The sequence below is a fragment of the Prionailurus bengalensis genome, chromosome C2 (genome assembly GCF_016509475.1).
Source record: "Prionailurus bengalensis isolate Pbe53 chromosome C2, Fcat_Pben_1.1_paternal_pri, whole genome shotgun sequence".
Classification (NCBI taxonomy): domain Eukaryota; kingdom Metazoa; phylum Chordata; class Mammalia; order Carnivora; family Felidae; genus Prionailurus; species Prionailurus bengalensis.
This window is the reverse complement of record NC_057350.1, coordinates 8,596,733-8,619,707: the sequence shown is the minus strand read 5'-3', so window position 1 is coordinate 8,619,707 and position 22,975 is coordinate 8,596,733. Positions and strand designations below refer to the sequence as shown.

Genomic DNA, 22,975 nt, shown 5'->3' with positions numbered 1-22,975 from the left:
TTGGCCAGGCTTATTCCTAGGTATCTTATTGTTTTTGGTGCAATTGCGAATAGGATCAATTCCTAGATTTCTCTTTCTGCTGCTTCATTGTTGTTGTATAGAAGAAATGCAACAGATTTCTATATATTGATTTTATATCCTGCAACTTTGCTGAATTCATATATTAGTTCTAGCAATTTTTTGGTGGAGTCTTTTGGGTTTTCTACATAGAGTACCATGTCATCTGTAAACAGTGGAAGTCTGACTTCTTCCTTCCCAATTTCGATGCCTTTATTTTTGAGAGAGAGAGAGAGAGAGAGAGAGAGAGAGACAGAGAGAGCAAGCGGGAGCCAACAGGGAGAGGAGACACAGGATCCGAAGCAGGCTCCAGGTTCTGAGCTGTTAGCACAGAGCCTGACACAGGGCTCGAACTCATGATCCGTGAGTTCGTGACCTGAGCAAAAGTCGGACGCTCAACCGACTGAACCACCCAGGCGCCCCTCGATGCCTTTTCTTTTTGTTGTCTGATTGCTGAGCCTAGGACTTCCAGTACTATGTTAAATAACATGATGAGAGTGGACATCCCTGTCTTGTTTCTGTCATAGAGGAAAAGGTCTCGGTTTTTCCCCATTGAGGATCATATGAGCTGTGAATCTTTCATATATGGCCTTTATGATGTTGAGGTATGTCCCATCTATACCTACTTTGCTGAGGGTTTTTATCAAGAATGGATGCTATATTCTGCCAAATCATAATTCTGATTTTTAAAAAAGAAAAGACAGAGAAGAGTATGTACTACTGTAGGATTCTATTCAGGTAGAACTTCAAAAAAGACCAATCTAACCTACAGTGATAGAAAGCAGATCCGTGACTGCTGACACTGGGTACAGGAGTGCGGAGTGGATGAGGGCTGACTGAGGAAGAGAACAAGGGAATCTTGGAGGATACTGGAACACTCTATAGCATGATTGTAATGATGGTGACTCAGGCATATATATGTATCAAACCTTACACTGAAATGAGTGCATCTTCTTAAATCTAACTTATACCTGACATTGATTTTTTTTTGAAAAACGCAAATAGTAACCAGCCCTCGCAACACTGAAGAATAACTAGAGTCCATGAGACTCAATATTACTCACTAATGTCCAAAAAATACCAGTATCCCAACTTCTGGAGAGATGAATGCTTACTTTTATATTCAGTGTAAATACACAGGAGTGGCTGCTGTATGGTTAGTTAACATACTGTAACGTCTGCTACAGGAAGGGCAACGAAGATCAGAGGCATACTGGATTCTGTGTCACGTCACAGTACAGCCACTTCACCCCATCACTCGTCTTTATCTGCTACATTTACCCACCTAACAAGATCCACCGGGTGAAAATTCAGTGATGGATGTATTAAAATATTGATTGTCATCTGTTTGTGTTTTGGTGCTCCTTTTCCCAAGGAACGCCAAATAACTGATCTTAACTTATAAAGGTTTCCTATCTCAGAGAACATGTGCCTCATTGTAAATAATCGAATTAGTTGTGCTTCAGTCATAACACTGTCCGTTGCTAGGCAACCGGAAGCGGGCAGATCAGAAAATGAGTCTACAAAGACATGGACTATACGCTCTTTTTTATGGGTGTCCCATTCCCAGTTAAATGCTCTCAAGGAAACAGGAGCTGATGTTCTTCTAACTCTCATGGAATTTATATGAAGCAACCCAATGCTTATTAGCAGTATTTTCCAAACAAAATATTCAGAGCCAATTTCACGTGGACTTCACGCAGGTGATGAAAGCACACAGTGCAGCAGATCTTTATAATCAAAAGATGTCACTCCTGGAAGAGCAGGACCAGTTTTGGTCCTGACCTCAGTTAAGGTAGGGATTGCTCATTTGGCAACTGCCGGGTGGACTTTTATTCGGAGCACCAGTACAGAGTAGGGCAGGGTCTGAAATACGTGTTCTCCTCCTCACCCGGTGGGTCCCCCATGCAAGTGCCTCTGGCCCAGCCCTCCTGACCCTGCTGCAGTCTGATCATCCCTCACCTAACTTGTCCAGATTCCACTCTGGACAGCACTGCATCCCAGTTTGAGTTCCCAAGACCCCTGCCTTACTGGTTCTCCAGAGAGGCTCAGCCACCAGTCCCAAGCACTGTTACCCCACAATGAATGGACTGGACCTGAGGGGCTGATAGTTTAATGGCACACTGCTGAAACCTACCCATCCCCACACACATCCAGGTCACCCACTGCCAAAAGTTAGCCTACCCACAGGCCAAAATGACCCCACAGGGGATGTATCTTATTTGGCCCACTCATTTCGAACTAGTTGCTAACACTCACAAACCAGGACATTTCACATCAAATATCCTGTTGGCTTTGGAGTAAATGGAAACTCTTTCCCACACGGTAGTAATTGGCTGGGGCCAAGTGGCACCGCCCTCATCACCTGGGGACACACTCTGCAGCTGGACTCTGGTGTGCTATCCCTTCTGCCCCATAGGCATTTGGGTTTGAAACCACTCATCTTGGTCCTGTATCAAGTCTGGCCCCAATGCAGCAAGATCTCCCATGGGGCCCTCGATGACACTGCTTTCCAGTTAAGTCCAACTTTTTTTTTTTTTAATGTTTATTTATTTATTTTGGTGGGGAGGGGAGGGAGGGAGAGCACACATGGGAGGGGCAGAGAGAGAGGGAAAGAGAGAATCCCAAGCAGGGTCCACATGGTCAGCACAGAGCCGGATGTGGGGCTTGGACTCATGAACTGTGAGATCATGACCTGAGCCAAAACCAAGAGTTGGCTGCTTAACCGACTGAGCCACCCAGGTGTCCCCAGGACATTTTCACAAAGAAACAAAAGTTTTACCATTTAAGTGAGTTATCACTCATCCTCTCTGCTTTCAGCCAGGGAGAGATGGTGTATCTAGAAGGGCCACCTACGGAACTGTGGGCAGTTAAGAGACGCTAAGAGCTCGGTGATGGGGAACACCTGGGCCAGCGACGGGCCTGCAGGAGGAGGAGGACAGAGCTGCCCATTGGGGCCGCAGGCCGAGAGGGCAGAGGAAATCCACCCACCATGCTCTCCTCCTGCCCATGCAACCCTGTAGCCGATAACAGGCAGAGCCCAGGAAGGGCCGGGAACAAGGGGACAGGGCACACTGGACAGTGGCCGACACACAACTGCCGAGGGAGAACCCAAAGCTGCTCGGAGCCCGTGGGGTGGCTCTCTCTGACCCGACCGTCTCTCAAAGACCGGCCCAGAAGTTCGACTTGGGCCCTGCAGTAAGTTGACCTTCCACACATGCTGATCCTTCACCGGTCGACACCACACCAGGGACCTCAACCCAGCAACTCCAGAGGCCTCAGGATGGCATCAGATAGCCAAATCCCGGCAACAGGTGGCCCTCGTGAGCTGAACTCGCCACGGTCACTCCAGGTCCCCGTGCCTGGGACACAGCAGGCCCCCAACCAACGTCTGTGAAGCTGTATTCCTTTAATTGCGTGAAAGTATCACTCAGGCTCGGGCTCCGAAAGGCCACAGATTTACTGCGTTTTTTTGTTACCTGCCAACTAGGGGAGACCACAAAAGGCACGGGCGGAGCAGTAAAACAGGGGTAATGAATGAGGCATTTCTAACAAGGCTGCTTTTATAGGCATCACACCTCGGCGGGGCCAAATGGGCTCGTTTTCGAGGTGAAATCTAGTCCGCGAGGCGCAGAGGAGAAGGGAGCCGTGGACGGCACTAAAAGAAAGGGAGGCTTTGCGGCCGGAGCTCCACCGGCACTTCCACACGAGAGGCGCTAACTTCCACCGACAGGACTCGCGGGTCCGGGCTCCACATCCGGCTAAGTCTCCAGGGCCTTCATTAAGCCTGCCTGTACGAAACGCCCTTTGTCCCGGGCCAACACAAGCAGGCCTGACGGAGCAGGTGGGCCCGCGCGAGTGGGGGCGCCCACGGGCAGCCTGTCCCGCTCACCCCAGACAGCGTGTCCCGCTGACGTGCGTGGATGTGGAAGATGCCAGGCGCAGGCTGATTTCCAGGGCCCCCCTCGAGCCACCGGCCCAGCAGCCCTGGGCCTGGCCTCCAGCCCTCTAGTCGTTGTACGTGGAAGCAGCAGAACCCAGCACGGAATCGGGTCCACAGCTCTGCTCCCAACCAGTGGGCAGGCCCCTGCCTGTTCTGGGCCTCAGTTTCTTCATTTAAAAAAATTTTTCTAACGTTTATTTATTTTTAACAGAGAGAGAACACGTGCAAGCTGGCGTGGGGGGGGGCACAGAGGGGGCACAGAGAGAGAGGGAGAGACAATCCCAAGCAGGCTCTGCACCATCAGCACAGAGCCCAATGCAAGGATCCAACTCACAAACCCCGAGATCATGACCTGAGCCCTAAGTCTGATGCTTAACTGACTGAGCCAGCCAGGAGGAGCCCCAGTTTCATTTTTAAACCAAGAAAATTGGGGGTGCCTGGGTGGCTCAGCCAGTTGAGCGTCCAACTTCAACTCAAGTCATGATCTCAAGGTTCAAGAGTTCAAGCCCCACATGGGCTCTGTGCTGACAGCTCAGAGCCTGGAGCCTGCTTCAGATTCTGTGTCTCCCTCTCTCTCTGCCCCTCCCCTGCTCATGCTCTCTCTCTTTCTCTCTCAAAAATAAACGTTAAAAATTTAAAAAAAAAAAAAAAAAAAGACAATTAGAACATCCCTTTCAGTTTTGACATTCAAGATTCAGCTTCAAGATTCAACCTTTAGGGGCGCCTGGGTGCCTCAGTCGGTTGAGCATCAGACTTGGGCTCAGGTCATGATCTCACAGTATGTGGGTTCAAGCCCCACATCGGGCTGTGTGCTGACAGCTCAGAACCTGGAACCTGCTTCAGATTCTGTGTCTCTGTCTCTCTCTGTCCCTCTCCCACTTATTCTCCCTCTCTTTTTCTCACTCTCTCAAAAATAAACACTAAATTTTTTTTTTTTTAATTCAACGTTTAGTCCCAAATGTTTAATGCTCAGTTAAAACTGTACCGTCATCGGGGCACCTGGGTGGCTCAGTCGGTTGAGCGACCGACTTCGGCTCAGGTCGTGATCTCACAGTTTGTGAGTTTAGGCCCCGTGTCGGGCTCTGTGCTGACAGCTCGGAGCCTGGAGCCTGGAGCCTGCTTCGGATTCTGTGTCTCCCTCTCTCTCTGCCCCTCCCCTGCTCATGCTCTGTCTCTGTCTCAAAAATAAATAAAACGTTAAAAAAAAATTTTTTTTTTAACTGTACCATCATCTCTAGGATTCCAATACTGAAAAACACGTGTTACGAGCCGGCTGGGGGTGCATTCAGAGAAGACCAAGTGCCTCCTACTCCAGTCCACTTATTTTAGCAAAGGTTCATGTGTTTGGCTGCCACCAGAACATTCTGGAAAGCCCAGAAAATCCCGGGGCACACCACACCCGTGGGGGGTAGGGAGGGGGCACAGGACACTGTCCTCGGTACAGTCACAGGAGAAGCCTGTGCTTCAGACGGTAACTCCTCGTTCACGGCAACGAGCGGCTGACCAACCAGCGAGAACACACTAAAATTTCTAAACGGGAAAGCATGTTAATAACAGATAAAACTCTTCCGCCGTTCTCCTAAACTCCACCTGGTTGGTGTTCCTTGGGCACGTCAACAGCCAATTCTTTTAAACTGTTTAACATGGTTGTTTATGAAATTCCCATTCTACCTGAATAAACGGTGACAGAACTAGATTGGACGGGCAGCCAGTCCGAGCTGGGTGGGCTGTTTGCTGCTAGCCTGTCCCCGGAGGCCCCTCGGGTGTCCCAGACACAGGAGCAGGGGAAACGTTTCACAATACGTTAGTGGGAAAAGCCAAAACGCTTCTTAAGTGTTCAAACAAAACGCTCTTACTAAATGCCTACTATAGGCCGAATACTGGGAAGATTAACAACATATGGTCCTTGCTTTCAAATGATCTTGTATTACAGTTTAATGGGGCAGACAGATATTCACATAAATAATACAACAGCGTTTGTACACTACTTACAGTTTACCAAAAAAAAAAAAGAAAAAAAAAAAAGTTCTTATGGAAGCAAGCAATAAGATCTAAAGTTCCCAAGTCGCAATACTTGAGTTAGAAAGTTGAAAGAAAGATTGTAAATCCTATACTCATGACGTGGTCATCAGTGGAATTTTCCTAGATCAGGGGTAGAAACCCTTTGTTAGCCATAAAAGATCAACTAGTTGTCTTCCTAACACGTGGCTCCAAGATGTTTTATGTTTTATAATTCAGGATTTTAAGACACATTATAATGTAAGAATTTCATACATGCTGGCCGATGTGAGGAGGGGATGTGCCCGTAGGGCGATGACCAGCCACCCAGAACCACTACAGACCAGGAGGCTATGGTTTTACTTCAAATAAAGAAAACCAGCCCAGGGCCAAATGCAGACTAGCACCACTCTCTTGCCAACTCCTAGAAGCAACAATGTCAAAGTCTCACGCTTTCATAAATAACTTACAAGTTATTTACGTTTTACTTAAAGGCAGTAACGTAGGAATCTTCCCAAAAAACCCAAACACTCTTTATCAAGAAAATGTAGCAAAAACGTTAACAAGGGTGAATCAAGGTGAAGGCTACATGTGGTTTATGTACTATTCTTTCACCTTTCTTAGATTTCTTTTTTTTTTTTTTTTAAATAGAAAGTTTAGGGGCGCCTGGGTGGCGCAGTCGGTTAAGCGTCCGACTTCAGCCAGGTCACGATCTCGCGGTCCGTGAGTTCGAGCCCCGCGTCGGGCTCTGGGCTGATGGCTCAGAGCCTGGAGCCTGTTTCCGATTCTGTGTCTCCCTCTCTCTCTGCCCCTCCCCCGTTCATGCTCTGTCTCTCTCTGTCCCAAAAATAAATAAACGTTGAAAAAAAAATTTTTTAAATAGAAAGTTTAGGACAAATGAAGGGATTTGTTCCAGAGGCTCTAAGGCCCCTCCAGCTCCAACATTCACTATGTATTTCTGTTCTGCTATTAATCCTAGAATCATCATGGACACAGCCTTTATAACAAAAAAGTTAAAAATCAAAAGAAATCAGGGACGCCTGGATGGTACAGTCAGTTCAGTGTCCAATTCTGGATTTTGGCTCAGGTCACAATCCCAAGGTTGAGGGATCGAGCCCTGAGTCGAGCTTTGCGCTGAGCGCAGTCTGCTTGAGAATCAAACTCTCTCTCTCTCTCTCTCTCTCTCTCTGCCCTTCTCCCCCACTGGTGTACTCTCTCTCTCTCTCTTGCTCTTTCTCTCTCTCAAATAAAAAATAAAAAAATTTTTTAAAAACCCAAACAACCACCAAGAACATCTTCTAGCGTTTCACGTTTTAGTTGAATCAGCATGACCCCCGCATTGGGGCAGGGAGGCTATGGCCACTTGGGGCAAGAACACTTTCCTGAAAATCCAGATTGCCATCGCTTGGGCCGTTCCTCCAGAGGCCTGGATCTTGAACGGTCCAAACGCAGGACGTACTCCCCCTGAACACAAACCCCAGTACGTTCGTGAAGCTTTTCAGTATATGTGGAATCAGTGTATTAATAACAGCTTATTGGCACTGAATGAAAAACACACAAGTCTTAATCTTAGGTCTTGAATTGGGTCCAGGCCGTACGTAATACCTGGCTGGAAGGGATACAGCTGTAAGCATGCTTGGTGACTGGAGGCTACATAGTGAGACCTGAGTTTTGAAACCAGGATTGGTAGCTTAACAAAATTTACTGGTTGTAGAAAAAGTAAACTCGCCTCTAGGGAGGTGAGCTCAGTCTCGCCATTCTGACAGCAGGCCCTGGTGGCCAGTTTAGCGAAAAGTGTTGGCTCTGAGGCTTGAAAGTTCCAACCTTGTCTTAATGAAGGTCGCTGCGAGCAGACAGTCCACTCCAGGTAACAGCTGTGGGGTGATTAGGGAAAGCAGCAAAAATTCAAACCAAGGTGCACCTCTGAGTCACATAAATTGACAAGTCATTAGGTTACCTGTCGCTTGCATTAAAAAAAAAAAAAAAATGTAGTACTGTCTTTTGAAAAAAAGACAGAATTTAGAAAAAAAGAATTTATTTTAAAGGGGTAAGATCATAACACAAGGCAGGTAATACTTACCTTCGTTTTGAAGATTACCTCGTTTCTTAATTGTGTGGAAAACAGTTAAATATTCAAGGAGCAGAGACTCCTACCCAAAATCAAGCGTGTTCTGTCCACTTCTCTACGCAGATCCATCCGCTACCACTAATTTCCACATACCAAATGCTGGGAATTCTTACTGTAATATAAGGAACTGGTCCATAGGGCAGATAACTTCTAGAAAATGCTATCATTCCTTCAGAGAATGAAATAAAATAGTCAAAATTTTATGTAAGGGAGGCCTGATTTCCAGTGTCATGGATTCACCGTTTTACTGGATACAACTAGAATGTTCAGAGGCTGACAGTTGGCTTCAAAGGCGGAGAGCTGTAAGAAGGGGAAGCCACAAGCTTAGAGCCGACTCCTTCGTAAGGTGCACTCTGTCCTCAGCCAGGAGAGAACAATCTGGAAACAATCTGGTGGGCAGCTGCTCTCATCAACAAACTGTTTATTGTAAGAAAGTGGCTGGGTCAAAGGCTAAACATCAACCCGAACCGAAAGCATACGGAGCAAAAATCAATACCGTCCCCGCTAAAGAAGCCAGGACTCCTCATGCAGAAAAGAGAGGGAGAGAGACTCGTACCTCACTCTGAACGGACGAGCGTCAGACAAAACTCCCGTGTTTCAACGCATGGCTGTCTTGCATGCTATTACAAATGAGTATTTGCTGCTATTTTCAGAACACCCTAGTAGCAAGAGCTAAAATACGGCATTTCGAGAGACACGGAAATCTACTTTCCAAATTACTTGCCCAGAAGTTATACTGGCTTATATCTAGTTGCTTTCTTCTTACATTTGTTTTATAAAGGAACCAACACGCTTATACACTGTGGACAGATAATACAGCCAGTCTTTATATTTGTCTAATTAGAAAATGGAACACCGGCTACGAGACTATACAAAAGAACTGATTTATTTTAGGTGTGTCAGGGGTATTCTGGTTATGATTTTAAACAGAGCTCTTATCTTTTAGAAACACATACTAAAATGAGAGAGCTGACAGAATATCTGGGATTTGCCTCGAAATAATATGGAGGAGTGGGTAGGATTAGACAAAATAAGACTGGCCAGAATAAAAACCTAGGAAGCAGACTGATCGAGTTCATGAGTTCATTACATTTTCCATTTACTTTTGTACATTTCAAATTTTCTACAAAACGTTTCCTTTTTTTTTTAATTTTTTAAATATTTATTTATTTTTCAGAGACAGAGAGAGACCGAGAAGGAGCAAGGGAGGGGCAGAGAGAGAGGGAGACACAGAATCCCAAGCAGGCTCCAGGCTCCGAGCTGCCAGCAGAGAGCCCGACGCGGGGCTGGAACCCACGAACCATGAGATCATGACCTGAGCTGAAGTCAGACGCTTAACCAACTGAGCCACCCAGGTGCCCGCAAAACATTTCCTTTTATGTGTGTATACAATTCAACAGTTACTACAAAAAAAGAAAAAGAACAGTTTCAAAAAAAAAAAACCATTTTCTTAAATATGAGGAAAGTATTAACCTACCGACACAAATTCACTGACTCCCTGTAAGGATATATATGTACTATAGAATTACTAGGCGTCCAACAGGACTGTTTGGGGCAACGTCTGAAACAGAGCCGTTGAATTCCAAGTCAAACCCTGGAGAAGCAGAGAGAGATGTTCCGTGCGTTCCTAGTGCGTTCATGAGCCAACCAGGCCAGGGTCTGGCTGAAACAGCACCACAGGATGGTATTTAACTGCATTATGGAGCATGAGAACATATGTGAGCTGGTACAGAAACCCAAATGACATAAATAACCATGTTTTTACAACAGCCAATTTAGCACACATATTCTGAAAACATAACTTGATTGCAAATTTGAGGCTCCTATATATTGCATTGATAAATTAACAGGGAAATCCATTGGAGAAAGAACCTAAAGAAAATAAAGCAGAGAGCAAAACATTCTTTCACTTTGCTTCAATTATGCCAGGATAAGGATGAAAATAGTAGTAACTTTTTCTTTTCTTTTCTTTTCTTTTTTTTTTTTTTTTTTTGTGCATCTGATTGCTTTGCTGGGACCAGCATAAATACCAGAGTCCTAGAAAGAATGTGAAAGATCATCTCATCTATCCTCCCACGAAGAACAGAGAGGGTTTGGTAATGACAATTTGGTGACCGTGGGTGTCCTTTAAAAAGCCACCTTGCGTGACAAACTCATTTGGCCAACCTGACAGAGCACACGCAATCCCATCATCACGGAAGGAAAGTACACACCAAAAGGGGAATCCTCAAAATCACAGACCTTTGACCTTTAGAACATTTTACAGACAAAAAAGCCAGAGGAAAAACTTAAATATTCATGCAGATCAAGGTTGCCTGTGGAAAGCAATGATCTGGAGTAATAATCTAGACAATTCTAAGGCAGAATGGGTCTGGACATTCCCCTCAAAAAAAAATGGACCATCATTTTTTAATTTACGAAACCACAGTTGAGTGTTTTCTTTTAAAAGACATATTTCCTTATTTACTGAGATTAAAAACAGGAAGGGGGGATTAGTGGTGCCATCACCTAATTAGTCATTAATAAACTGCCGTATGGATTCATTTCTGCTCAAAGACAAGAAACCAACTTGTCAAATACTTGGAAAATTTTGCAAGTTTTCTTAGAACAATACTTTTTACTTTAATTTTACATTTCAAACTTTTACTTTGCCCGCAGGAAGCAAGTAGGTTTAAACTACACACTTTCACAGCTCAGGACTCAGGAGAGATTTGTGGTTTCTGACACCAGCAAACAGCCCAGGGAGGCACCCATTCAGAATCGAGTGATCCCGCTGACCAGGGAGGGCTGGTGTCAGTCCACCTTTGTAAGACATTCTATTTAGAATCTGAATTTAAATCTTGGAGGTGCAAGAGCCAAATGCCCACACAATTGTTCTCTTCACCTAGAACCCCGATCTCCCCACACCCGGACACAGGAACAGGAGACACACAGGAGAACTTGACACTCATGTCACAAGATTAAACTGTAAATCTCCATGAGCCGATGGGAAAGTATGTTTCCTTTTTAGCAGAAATCTGTAGATATTTTCACCAAAATCTCTCATCCTCAGGGAAAAAGACCTCCCCACAAAGGAAGGTTCTATTTCAGCGATTGTATAGCATTTTCTACTAGTTTTAGTTAAAGCAAACAGAGGAAAATACACATATATTTAATTCATTCATTCATTATTTATGCTAATTCATATATTAAAATTTTAAAGGTTCAAATACTACTAAAAACTATCAGTTAAAACAAATATTCTAAATCTTTTTTAATGTTTGTTTTTTAGAGAAAGAGAGACAGAGTACGAGTAATGGAAGGGCAGAGAGAGGGAGACACAGAATCCAAAGCAGGCTCCAGGCTCCAAGTTGTCAGCACAGAGCCCAATGCAGGGCTTGAACTCACGAACCACGAGATCATGACCTGAGCAGAAGTCAGACGCTTGACCGCCTGAGCCACCCAGGTGCCCCTAAAACAAATATTCTAAAGACCCTTAATTGTTCTCATACAAATCCATGTTCCCCAAGTCATCAAATGGGGTTTGACCCCTAGAATTTTTTACGAAGGGCAATATTTCTAACAATCAATTAAGAACTAAAAGAACAGCCCATACTCCAGGATTCCTTCCACTGATTCTATTATTAACCCAAAGCCTGCAGACGTTTCAAGAAAAAAAATACAACACAAGCAGAAGAATAATACAGAGTTTTTCTAGAAACATCCAGTATCTGGAAGGCTGTGTGTGGCCAAACTTGGCCCAACAGCGCCTGGGAAAAAGCATCCACTCACAGGCAGCTACGAGGAGCCAGAACCAGAAGAAACTAAAAAAGGGATGATAGCATTCCCGTACCTCGGAGAGAAAGAGAGACAGACAGACAGACTAACCTTAGCCGGGTTTGCCCACTCTGGAGCGGTAGCCAGAGAGGTCTTGGCCTGTACTCCCGGCTGAGGTCTAACACAGGATCACCACCACCTCGGGTTGTCTCTACCTTCCCACTCGGGCAGGGGATACCAGATTACACACCCTTCAGGGCCACAAATTGCCTGTCAGTTTTGAAACCCCAAAACGGGATCAAACATTTTTGCAAGACGGCACAATTCTCCGAGCACCGTTCCCAAATTTTTAGCATGAATGGAAACAAAATGTGCTCCCTGTCTGGAATTCACACACCGGAAAACTAAGCGGAACATTTCTCGATGGTGCTCAGGTCTCAGCACCCAGCACTGCGGGACTGACCCGGGGGGGGGGGGGGGGGGGGGGGGGGGGGGGGGGGGGGGGGGGGGGGGCGGGGATCTCGGCTCTGCACCTGAGCTCGACCCTTGGGCCATGCCCTCCAGCCTGGTGCCAGCATGGGCTCATTCCCTGGGATGTACTTTTTACGCCCGGGAGACCAAAATCTGCTCCTAAGAGTGCTGCAAGACTTCTAGAGACAGCTTCAATCGACTTCCCCAGGAGGCAACGCCATAATCCGTCCCCGCTCACACATGGCAGCTATTAGGGAGCTGCTGTAGGAGACAGAAAGCATTTGGACTGGGAGGACTTTTTCTTCCAAAAGGGCCTGTTTCCCATCCACGGATCTGTGACTGCATAAGCGGTGGATATAAATAGTCTGAGGAAATAAAAGCGCCCTTCCTAGATAGAGTGCTACCCCCCAGAAGGAAACCGTGGAGAGAGAAGCTCGCTCTCGCCTACCCCTGCCCCACGCCAGCCAGCAAGAACCAAACTAGAACCAAACGAAAACAACATCCATCACAAATAGAAAACAACCAAAGTCGTGACTGCCTGTGTTTCCTACAAGCAAATTATCGGTCCCTGCCTTCCCTGTGGCCCAGAAGTATCTACTCCTGCAGGAGTCGCTTGGAAACACTCTTGTGGAAATAAGATTCAAATAACAATATGGCACCTACAGTAGCCGAAAAGCGTCCCGCCCCCACCCCGCCAAAAGATAGACCAAAATAAAAGGCAGCTAAGGAAAACACCCCAGCTATTATCTCTTTAGCATTTCAACATCAAAACACATCACGTCACCTTTGACACAGGCATTATGTTTGATAACAGGAAGTCAGTTAAAACGAACAAAACATTTCCAGTTTAGGTGAAGGGCGAAGGAAGAAAGAAAAGGAGAGAAAGGTATACGAAGGACCCTGAAACATTCGTAGCTATAAAAGCTTTTAAATGTTTGCTTTAATCTGCCAGCTGCTCTTGAGCTGGCGCTGTATTGTAAAAGAGTCACCACAACACCACGTCAGCCACATGTCAAAAGCTATTCAGGGCGCACCTGGAATTCTGAGTTTCTCTCTAATTTGGACCCCTAAAAATTATTTTCTAAGCTGTGTTTTAAAGTAACACGGGGAGTTTCCATCTCACCGCACTTACTGGAGATTCAGAGCAAAGATGAAAGGCAGAAGGAGCGAGGACGCACTGCCTACGCTAAAACATGGAAAGCAAACGTTTTTGTTTTTGTTTTTGTTTTAATTGGAGAATTCTAATTAACTCCGAAAAATACAACAGATGCTTCACTGCTCCACAACCTGGCTTGCTCTTCCGAAGGGGGAAGGACCCCCACCCTGCCCTTCCAACCTGTCAGGGCCGCCGTGAGACCCAGGTGAGGCCTGGGGAGGCACCTAGTTACTTATGCCGCATGCCACAAAATGGGAATGTCTCTGTCGGCCGGAAACTTCCACGGCAACGTCTCACGCCCAGTAGGCACTCAGATGTTTGCTAAGTGCAGAGGTTGGTGAGAGGAGGAGGGAGGAACCATGTAGCATGATTTCGTCTCAGTTTCTCCCTAAAGCAACCAACATCAGAAGAGGAACTCCCCAGGGTGGAAGGGACTGTGTTAGGAGATATTAATACGTTGACAGATACGGAAAGTACTCCCACCTGCCTTTTGGGTGGGGGAGGAGGCATTCCACAGCAAATGATTTGGGGTTGAATCAAAATGAAATGTGATACTAGTTTTTGTTTTAAAGCATGCAGGACCCATCCCACAACACCCACACACTACCCAAATCACACACGTAGACACAACAGGACGGTTTCTGCCCAGCTGCTTTCACAGCAACTCTGGTTGTCACTTCTTGTTACGGTGACATTGCGACCCCAAGGCAAAGGAACCGCAGACCCCTCCACGTGGCAGGACCCCCAACATCCTGCAGGACACCTCGGTGCCATCAGCCATGAGGAACGCCCAAGAGAATGCCAGCTTTGCAGTTTCAGAAAGCCCCAGGCCTCAAACAGGGATGTCCCAGGGCAGGGGAGCGTGCCGGGCGAGCTGTGCACAGTCCACCCTCCTCCCCCTCCCCTGGCCGGCTGGGGGATCCAAAGGGATCCACTGGCAGCCCACTCTGCACAGAGGTCCGATCCCGGCTCGGAGGTCCCATCCCGGCTCGTCCCCATCAACCAGCTGCTGCTCGGAGCCTCGGGCTCTGCCCCACGCCCTCCCCCGGTGGAGAGAAAAATGGAAACAGAGCCCAGAGAAACAGAAACAAAAAGGCGAGTTTTTCCATGGGACTTCAGGTTGTGCCAGGGAAAGAGCTGTGGTTTTCTATCCAATCGGGGTCGCTCACAAACGCATATGGCTTCCCCCACGGAAAGGTGTATTCCTGCTAACTTCCCACCAGCACCAGTGGCGGGAGGTCCGTGTGGCAGCCACCCAGTAATCTAGGGTCAACCGTGTAGCTTCTGACTCTCTCACTCAACACACGCCTCCAGGAAGGAGGTTATCTGTTTGAAAGGACTCACTGTGTAGATGTCAGCACATGTGTGGTCCTCTCTGAGGAACAGTTCGAGGGGTTCCGTCAAGAAACATCCACGCGGGGGCAAGGGTGCTCGAATTATGCACTTCTACAGGCCCCCCAGTAGTACCTTCCACCCACAGGCATGAACGGATTGCTGATGCCCATGGTGCCCACAGCTAAACCAGCAGTGTAGCAGGAACTAGCCTTTCACCAGAGTCAAGTCATTACTAACAAAGCTAGCGCTTCTAAGGGAATTAATATAGGGGCGCCTGGGTGGCTCAGGGGTTGAGTGTCCGACTTCAGCTCAGGTCACGACCTCATGGTTCATGAGTTTGGGCCCCACATCGGGCTCTCTGCTGTCAGTGCACAACCCACTTCAGATCCTCTTTCCCCCTTGCTCTCTCCCCCTCCCCCGCTTGCATTCTCTCTCCCTCTCTCAAAAACATAAACATTTAAAAAAAATAATATTGATGTCAAATATTAAATAAGTTATCCGTATCTACACAACAGTCCTTACTTTTTTTTTTTTTAAGTTCTTATTTAAATTCCAGTTAGTTAAGGGGCACCTAGGTGGCTCAGTCGGTCGAGCGTCGGACTTCGACTCAGGTCATGCTCTCAGTTCGTGGGTTCGAGCCCCGCGTCAGGCTCTGTGCTGACAGCTCAGAGCCTGGAGCCTGCTTCAGATTCTGTGTCTCCCTCTCTCTCTGCCCCTGCCCTGTTCGTGCTCTGTCTCTCTCTCAAAAATAAATAAACATTAAAGAAAAAAAATTTTTTTTTAATTCCAGTTAGTTAACATTCAGTGTAATGCTAGTTTCAAGTATACAATTTAGTGATTCAACACTTCACATACAACACCCGGTGCTCATCACTTAAGCCCCATCATCTATTTAACCCATCCCCTCATCTACCTGGACTGAGGTATGGCAGCCTTAGGACAACGCACAAAAAGCATCTTCTATAGTTTGAAAGAGGAGCTATTTAAGCACAGGAATACACAATATGTACTGGGACCAGTGATTACTTACGGTAGTGCATAATCATATTTCCATTTTGGTATTGAACCTGTCCCTGGTTAATGGCTTTTCTCACTTTTTGAGCATTAACACTCAAGTGGTGACCATTTATGGGCTGTCTTCGAAGTCTAGTAACAGTAATTTGCATGTATTTTTAGTAACCAGGTTTGTTCATAATAAAAATAATACAGGTACATTACAGAAAGTGTAAAAAACACAAAAGTTTAGTGTAATCAGCCCTAATTAAGCCCACCATCTAGAAATACACCCTATACATACTGTTATTTCCTTTCAGTCTTTTTTCTGTAGACGTGTGTGTGTGGTGTACATGTGTTCATGTGTTTTGTCTGCTTTGACAGAGCATAATCTTGCCGAGGGCTGAATTTCAATCCTGCCCCCAGGGGTTTCAATTAAATGGGAAGCCCCGCTCACCCAGAGAATGCACCTCAGCGGAGCCCTGCTTCCTCAAGGTGTCATGCATCGTGATGCTTCTGAAGCCATACATGACTGGATTTTATAGGGGAAATCACATGCTGCTGTGGCATGTGGGTGTCGGTGAAGGTTCAGAACACATCCCTAGCAAACACCAAGAGTCGACTGTACTCCGGGTGAGTGGTTTTTTTTTTTTCCCCTACCTGGATCACCATGCTATTCTTTTCCATTTGTATCATAGTAATGTGGAAGCTCATAGGTGCCTCATAAATCTTCTGTACCATTTGCTATGAAGAGCGAGGGCCTAGGCACCAAACTGTGTAAACACAGCTGGTACGCAGTAAAACTATTCAGATAACTAGTGTGTTTATTTTCTTCTTTCATATTCCATCCTGTAATAGGACCTAGCATCCAGCAAATGTTTAATGGAAGATGGATATTATTAACTGTGGCACTGAAATAATTCCTACACATCCAAAAGAAAGTGCCACCAATATAATGGAAAACTACTACAGTATGTGAAGCTGATGCAGAGAAAAAAAAAATATCTGAACAGATTCCAGGGAGTCTGTCCACCAGGCAGCCTAGCTCAGCAGCGACACCGTGCGGTGAGAGGTGGTTGATTCTCAACAGCACAGAGTATTTTACAGGGAGCAGGAAGCAGAGGCCCGCACAGGCATCGAGTCTGCAAGGCAGGTGATGAATCTAAGGATGGGCCGTGTATTACAGATGCCAGGATACCAACATCCTCTCACGCACCTTCATTACATGGGGATCAATGAGACCTAGTAAGAAGGCTGCGGGAAAGAAAATCAAATAGAAAGTACGACCCAGCTCTGTTCCCAATCTGTCATTCCCAACTATCTGTAAAAGCTAAAAGTGCTGAGCCATCACCGGCACAATGACCAGATGTTCCTAAATGTCTCCACCTAGACATTAAGAGGATGGCCAGAGGAAATGAGCACCTGCCTCCAGAAAGACCATCAAAGTCGGTGAATATCCCTCTGCTTTCATATTCATTTGCATGATAATCCCTTAAAGATTTTGTATCCCAGGAAAACATACTCTAACATCCTGAATTCTTGTATTTCTTTTAGCAGCAGATTCAAAGTCTTCTAGAAGAGTAATAAAACTAAGAAATGTGGATATACACAACACTCATATGCCCACTCCCTCAGCTCCTTGGGCTCCCAAAGTAAAAAGGAACTCAGAGAAAGGCAGTCGGGAGAAAATGTAATGCACAGGATTAGCAGACCAACTGGATGACCCAAAACGAGAAGAGAACATTTCTGAAAATTGCTCTTCCCCAAAGTTACTATGTAATAAGGAACTTGGTCGGTTTGGTGCCTGTATAGGGTATTTGTGAATCTGTATGTAGAACAAGTACATGTTTTCATTTTGTTCAAACATTTCATTCATTCCCAAGATTTGTGAATGAGGGTTACCAATCAGTAGGGGGAAAATGTCTCCCCCACACCCGCAGGCGGTTTAAAGAACCAAAAGGACAAAAATATAAAGCATCTACTGGGTATGTTAATATAAGCAGACATGCAACACAAAGCCTCTGCTTAGGTATTTCGGGTCATACCCATCTTAAAGACACAGGAAATGCCTAGAACCCAAACCTTGGGAACACGTTTTCCTCTTCACTGAGGAGTCCAGAGGGGCGAGAGTCAAAGAGTCCAGAGGGGCGAGTCCCAAGGCCAGTGCAGTCAGAATTCCTGAGAAAGGTCAAAGACCACTGCCAAGGGCAGGCCTGGTCTCTCTGGCTCCATGACCTCAGAATAAGCAGGCACTTCCTCACATTTCCAGTCTCAGCCCTCCACGATCAGGAAAGGGGGGACAGAGAAGATTTAGGAGAGTGACTGTCACATCTCCCCTGGGACCAGTAACCCTTATCCACGAGGCTCCGCCCCATCCCCCCAAAGCAGGAGGGACCACACGTGGGTCATCTAAAGGAGCTGAAGCTCTGAGAACCCACTTTATTTTGATAAAAGTCACAAGACAGAGCTGATGCTTTTCCTTCTATTAACTGAACACACAGAGACAAATGACGTGGAGTTCTGAATTCCCAAGTTGAAGGCACAAAACCAAAGTCATATCATTAATTCCTAAGAGCACCCATTAAAAAGAGTGCAAACTGGGGTGCCTGGGTGGCTCAGTCGGTTAAGCGTCCGACTTCAGCTCAGGTCATGATCTCGTGGTTCACGAGTTCGAGCCCCACGTTGGGCTCTGTGCTGACAGCTCGGAGCCTGGAGCCTGCTTCCGATTCTGTGTCTCCCTCTCTCTCTGACCCTCCCCTGTTCATGCTGTCTCTCTCTGTCTCAAAAATAAATAAACGTTAAAAAAATTTTTTTAATAAAAAAAATAAAATAAAATAAAAAGAGTGCAAACTGGCTGAAAGCCATAATGAAAATGCAATAAAAGAATGTCTCTTAAATGAAAAAAAAATCATCCATTGCAATATTATTCATTTTTAAAATTTAAAATTATTATCTATAGTCTATTTTTAGACTGGGCATCAGGCACTTTTGGGCACATTATACACATGTAATTTATCAAAACTCTCAACAATCTAATAATAATACTACTAATCACTGGACTTTTTTTTAAGTTTATTTATTTATTTTTGAGAGAGAGAGAGAGTGAGCACAAGCGGAGGAAGGGCAGAGAGAGAGAGGGAGACACAGAATCTGAAGCAGGCTGCAGGCTCGGTGCTATCAGCATGGAGCCCAAAACAGGGCTCAATCCCATGCCCATGAGACCACGACCTGAACTGAAACCAAGAGTCGGACACTTAACCGATGGAGCTACCCAGGCACCCCTCATATATTTCTTGTAGGAATTTTTTCTTATAGACCTCATACAATTCTATAAGCTATCTCTTTAAATTTTTTTTATGTTTGGGGCGCCTGGGTGGCGCAGTCAGTTAAGCGTCCGACTTCAGCCAGGTCATGATCTCACGGTCTGCGAGTTCGAGCCCCGGGTCAGGCTCTGGGCTGATGGCTCAGAGCCTGGAGCCTGTTTCCGATTCTGTGTCTCCCTCTCTCTCTGCCCCTCCCCCGTTCATGCTCTGTCTCTCTCTGTCCCAAAAATAAATAAACGTTGAAAAAAAAATTTTTTTTTAATTTTTTTTATGTTTATTGATTTTTGAGAGAAAGAGAGTGAGCACACACGCAAGTGGGGGAGGGGCAGAGAGGGAGGGAGACTCGGAATCTGAAGCAGGCTCCAGGCTCTGAGCTGTCAACAGAGCCCGAAGCGGTGCTCAAAGCCATGAACCACGAGATCACAACCTGAGCCAAAGTCAGCCAGTCAACTGACTGTGCCACCCAGGTGCCCCAATCCTATAAGGTATCTTAATACTAGAACCCTCAGAGTTTATACCCGTCTTCTACATGTGAGCAAATCCCACCCAGATAGCCTACAGCTCTGTTCTCCTCTGAAAACTAAGTTTGGTAAGGGACAGAGTATAACCTAAAAGGGAGTTCCTCCTCTTTTTTTATTTTTTTTAATGTTTGTTTTTGAGAGAGAGAGAGCATGTGCATGCGCGCACGCACACACACACACAGCAGCGGGGGGTGGGGGGGGACAGAGAGATGGAGGACAAGGGAAAGCAGGTAAGTTTGGTGTTTAGAGTCACCTGGACTATCAGATATTTGCTAAAACTGCACGGTTACATCACTAAACTCATAAATTTCCCCATTTAGGGGAGCTGAGAAAAAGACCCGCAAAATCATTTGCCACAATTAACAAGAAATTGACAGCTTGACAAAACAAAGCAAAGGGGTTAGCAGGAGACACCCCTAGGGAACCTGGCAACCTGCCCAAACCAGGTAACAACCACAGGCATCAAGTGCAGACACAAGACCAGGAAAATTCCTGAATACATTCCCAGCTCCATGGGCATTTTCCTTTTAGACACAACTAGATCTAAACTGAAATCCAGAGCCCTTCCGCCACAAGATGGCAGACATCAGCACAAATGAAACAAACCTTGGGGTTTTCCCATCCAAATATTCACTGAGAAAGGCCCAAACCAAAACAGAGGTTTTTAATCCCAAATGAATAAAATGTGGTTTCCAAATACACTCTTGACACATAAAAGAGTAACCCTTTTTTTTAACCATAAAATGGATACGATGTGACCTTTAAGATTTAATACCTTCTAAACTCCCTTCTCTCCCTCCCTCCCTTACAAACACCAAAAATATCAGGTATACTTTGATATCTTTAAGGCAGCTCCCAAATCTGAAGTCAAAATAAAAACAGAAATCAACACCATAAACCCACCGCAACGGAACCCCTGAGGAAAAGGGTCACCGTCTGGAAGAAAGGCATCCGAGGCGCCCCCTTCTGGGCTGAGCGCACACACTCACCTCGGCAGCAGGCAGTAAGTACAGAGGCGTTAAGGCAGGAGCTCGTTTTAGGTCACAGTTCAGGCCGAGCGTTGTCAGGATCTCCCTAAGGACTTCGTATCTTCTCGTATTGCTTGATTTGAGCAGATTAAAATCTTCCTGGGCTTGCACCACTGAAGAGCTGGGAGGTAGTTCTAAGTGCGCCTGAGGGAAAAAGATACCACCTGGTAAATCGGGGCACTTACCGACCTCAATAGAAACAATATCCTCGCCGGCTCTTCTGAAAACTTAAAACAGGAATCCTAATTATCAACAGCATGTAAATGTTGAACTTGAACATTTGGAGAGTAATGACAAGCAATAAAAAGATGCAAAGGAGCCAACTGACACGGTGGCTGTCAGGCAGAAAAGCGATGCCGGAAACAAGCCTGGATAGTGATCAGACTCTGTCCAGGTCCAGACATTTATCACTAACCAGGCAGTGGACCCTGGGCAAGTCGCTTAACTTGATCATTCGACCGAAATGCTTAGAAATACAATAGTTCTGGGGCGCCTGGGTGGTTCAGTCGGTGGAGCTTCCCACTTCGGCTCAGGTGGTGATTTCATGGTTCGTGGGTTCAAGCCCCGGATCTGGCTCTGTGCTGACAGTGTAGAGCCTGCTTTGGATTCTCTGTCTCCCTTTCTTTCTGCCCCTCCCCCTGGCGTGTGCGTGCGAGCTCACTCTCTCTCTCTCTCTCTCTCAAAAAATAAACAAACATTAAAAAGAAAAAAAGAAAGAAATCCCATCAGGCTGAGAACCCAAGTGAAGTCCCTACTGAACTCAGGGAGGCGTGATGGTCATGTTGAAACTCTCACTCTACCTGTTAGTCACAACCACTGGGGAACAATACCAGGGAGGAATATAGCCTTATTCACCATTGTAAGAGTGTCTGCAGGCCTTCACATAGGAGTGGGGTTTGAGGGACCCCAGAAAGGCCCAACCCACCACCCTCTGATTGAATTTAAGATTCAGGACTTCATCTGTCTCGTTCAGGCTTTGTTGTCCACTTAAAATCAAACCAGTCCCACCTATCAACATGGTCTGAAGGAACATGCTAGATCTTCTAGCTCCCTTCACCTAGAACTTTCCTAGCAGTGGCATGTGCCTTGGTATAAAGGAACAGACTCGAACTTCTGGCCCTCTTGAGATCAGATTTTAAGTGGCCCGTAGAGCATTGGAGGGTGCCACAACATTGAGCAACCTAAGCATGTTTGCTTTATTTTGCTTTTGACAGGGGTCTGCTGTGGGTTTCTGTTGTACGCAGAGCTCCTGACCTGATATTATAGGAGCATTATGAAAATAAAAAGCAAAGTGCCAGCCTTCAGACGATATAAAATCCCTCAATTCCCACCCACGCCTTCACCAAGTCAAAAATACTGTCCAAAATGGTCCAACTGTTCAAAGTCAATGTCAATCTGAAAAGGTTTGTAGAGACTATCCTGCCACTACAGCGGGTGAGCTGGCCACTGAAGCAGGGGTGAGTGTCCTCCAAAGAGCCCTGGAGAGAAGAGGAGGGAGAAAAGTAAAATCGTTCAAAGTATCCAAAGCCTGCCGAGTCTCCTTCTCCCCTGGGTTCTCTCCTTAAATGTGGCCTCTCCTCTCCAGTGGACAAAGCCAGTGCTGGGGCAATGAGCAGAGCTGTGGGTCACGTTCAACTCATGTGAGCACGCGGCTCTCCTGGAGCTTACCCCTTACAGGTGCAGAAATAAAATGAGCGAAGTGGGCCCAGGAGAAAGGCGTGAGAGTGACGAATGGCACACGCACACCCCAGCCTGAGTGATACACACAAGATCCAAGCACACACGTGAGGTGTGCTGAACTCGCTGAGGAAGACAAGGAGGGCTCGCCCCACGGGCAGGCCTCCAGGGTTCCAGGAGGTGACACAGACATTGTGCAAGGAGTGCTTTTGTGGACTTCAAGAGTCAGCGCTTCTATGACAGATTTGGGGCTCTGTGCCTCAGTTCCCAGGACAGAAAAGCAAGTGCTTCTGGATTTGCACTCCTGGTTCTCTATGGCATCTGACGAATGTTACATCCTCTGGCTGGAATACTGTTACCATACTGATGGGTCCATTTTTATAACTTGGCTTCTTCTAAAATTAAAGCTTTCTGACCAGACCAAAAGCCAGAACTAAAGCATCTCCAGTCACAAATTGAGGACCGGGGTGGGGTTGGGGGTGGGGGCTGCTACAGGAATCTGTTGGGAAATACTGCTAACACCCTACAATGCACGAATGACTGACTCCACAACGAGGTAGGATCAGCCCCAATGTCAACAGTGCCATGG

At 46.2% G+C, this 22,975-nt stretch overlaps 1 protein-coding gene across 5 annotated transcripts in view; it reads right to left on the bottom strand.

Annotated features, from left to right (window-relative positions):
- HLCS (holocarboxylase synthetase) overlaps positions 1-22,975 on the bottom strand; it is a 229,096-nt gene that overhangs the window by 170,253 nt on the left and 35,868 nt on the right. For all 5 annotated transcript variants that reach the window (XM_043593625.1, XM_043593624.1, XM_043593626.1 and 2 more), the window contains one exon: positions 20,671-20,853. In XM_043593625.1, the coding sequence (XP_043449560.1) occupies positions 20,671-20,853 (183 nt within the window). The remainder of the gene's footprint in view (positions 1-20,670; positions 20,854-22,975) is intronic.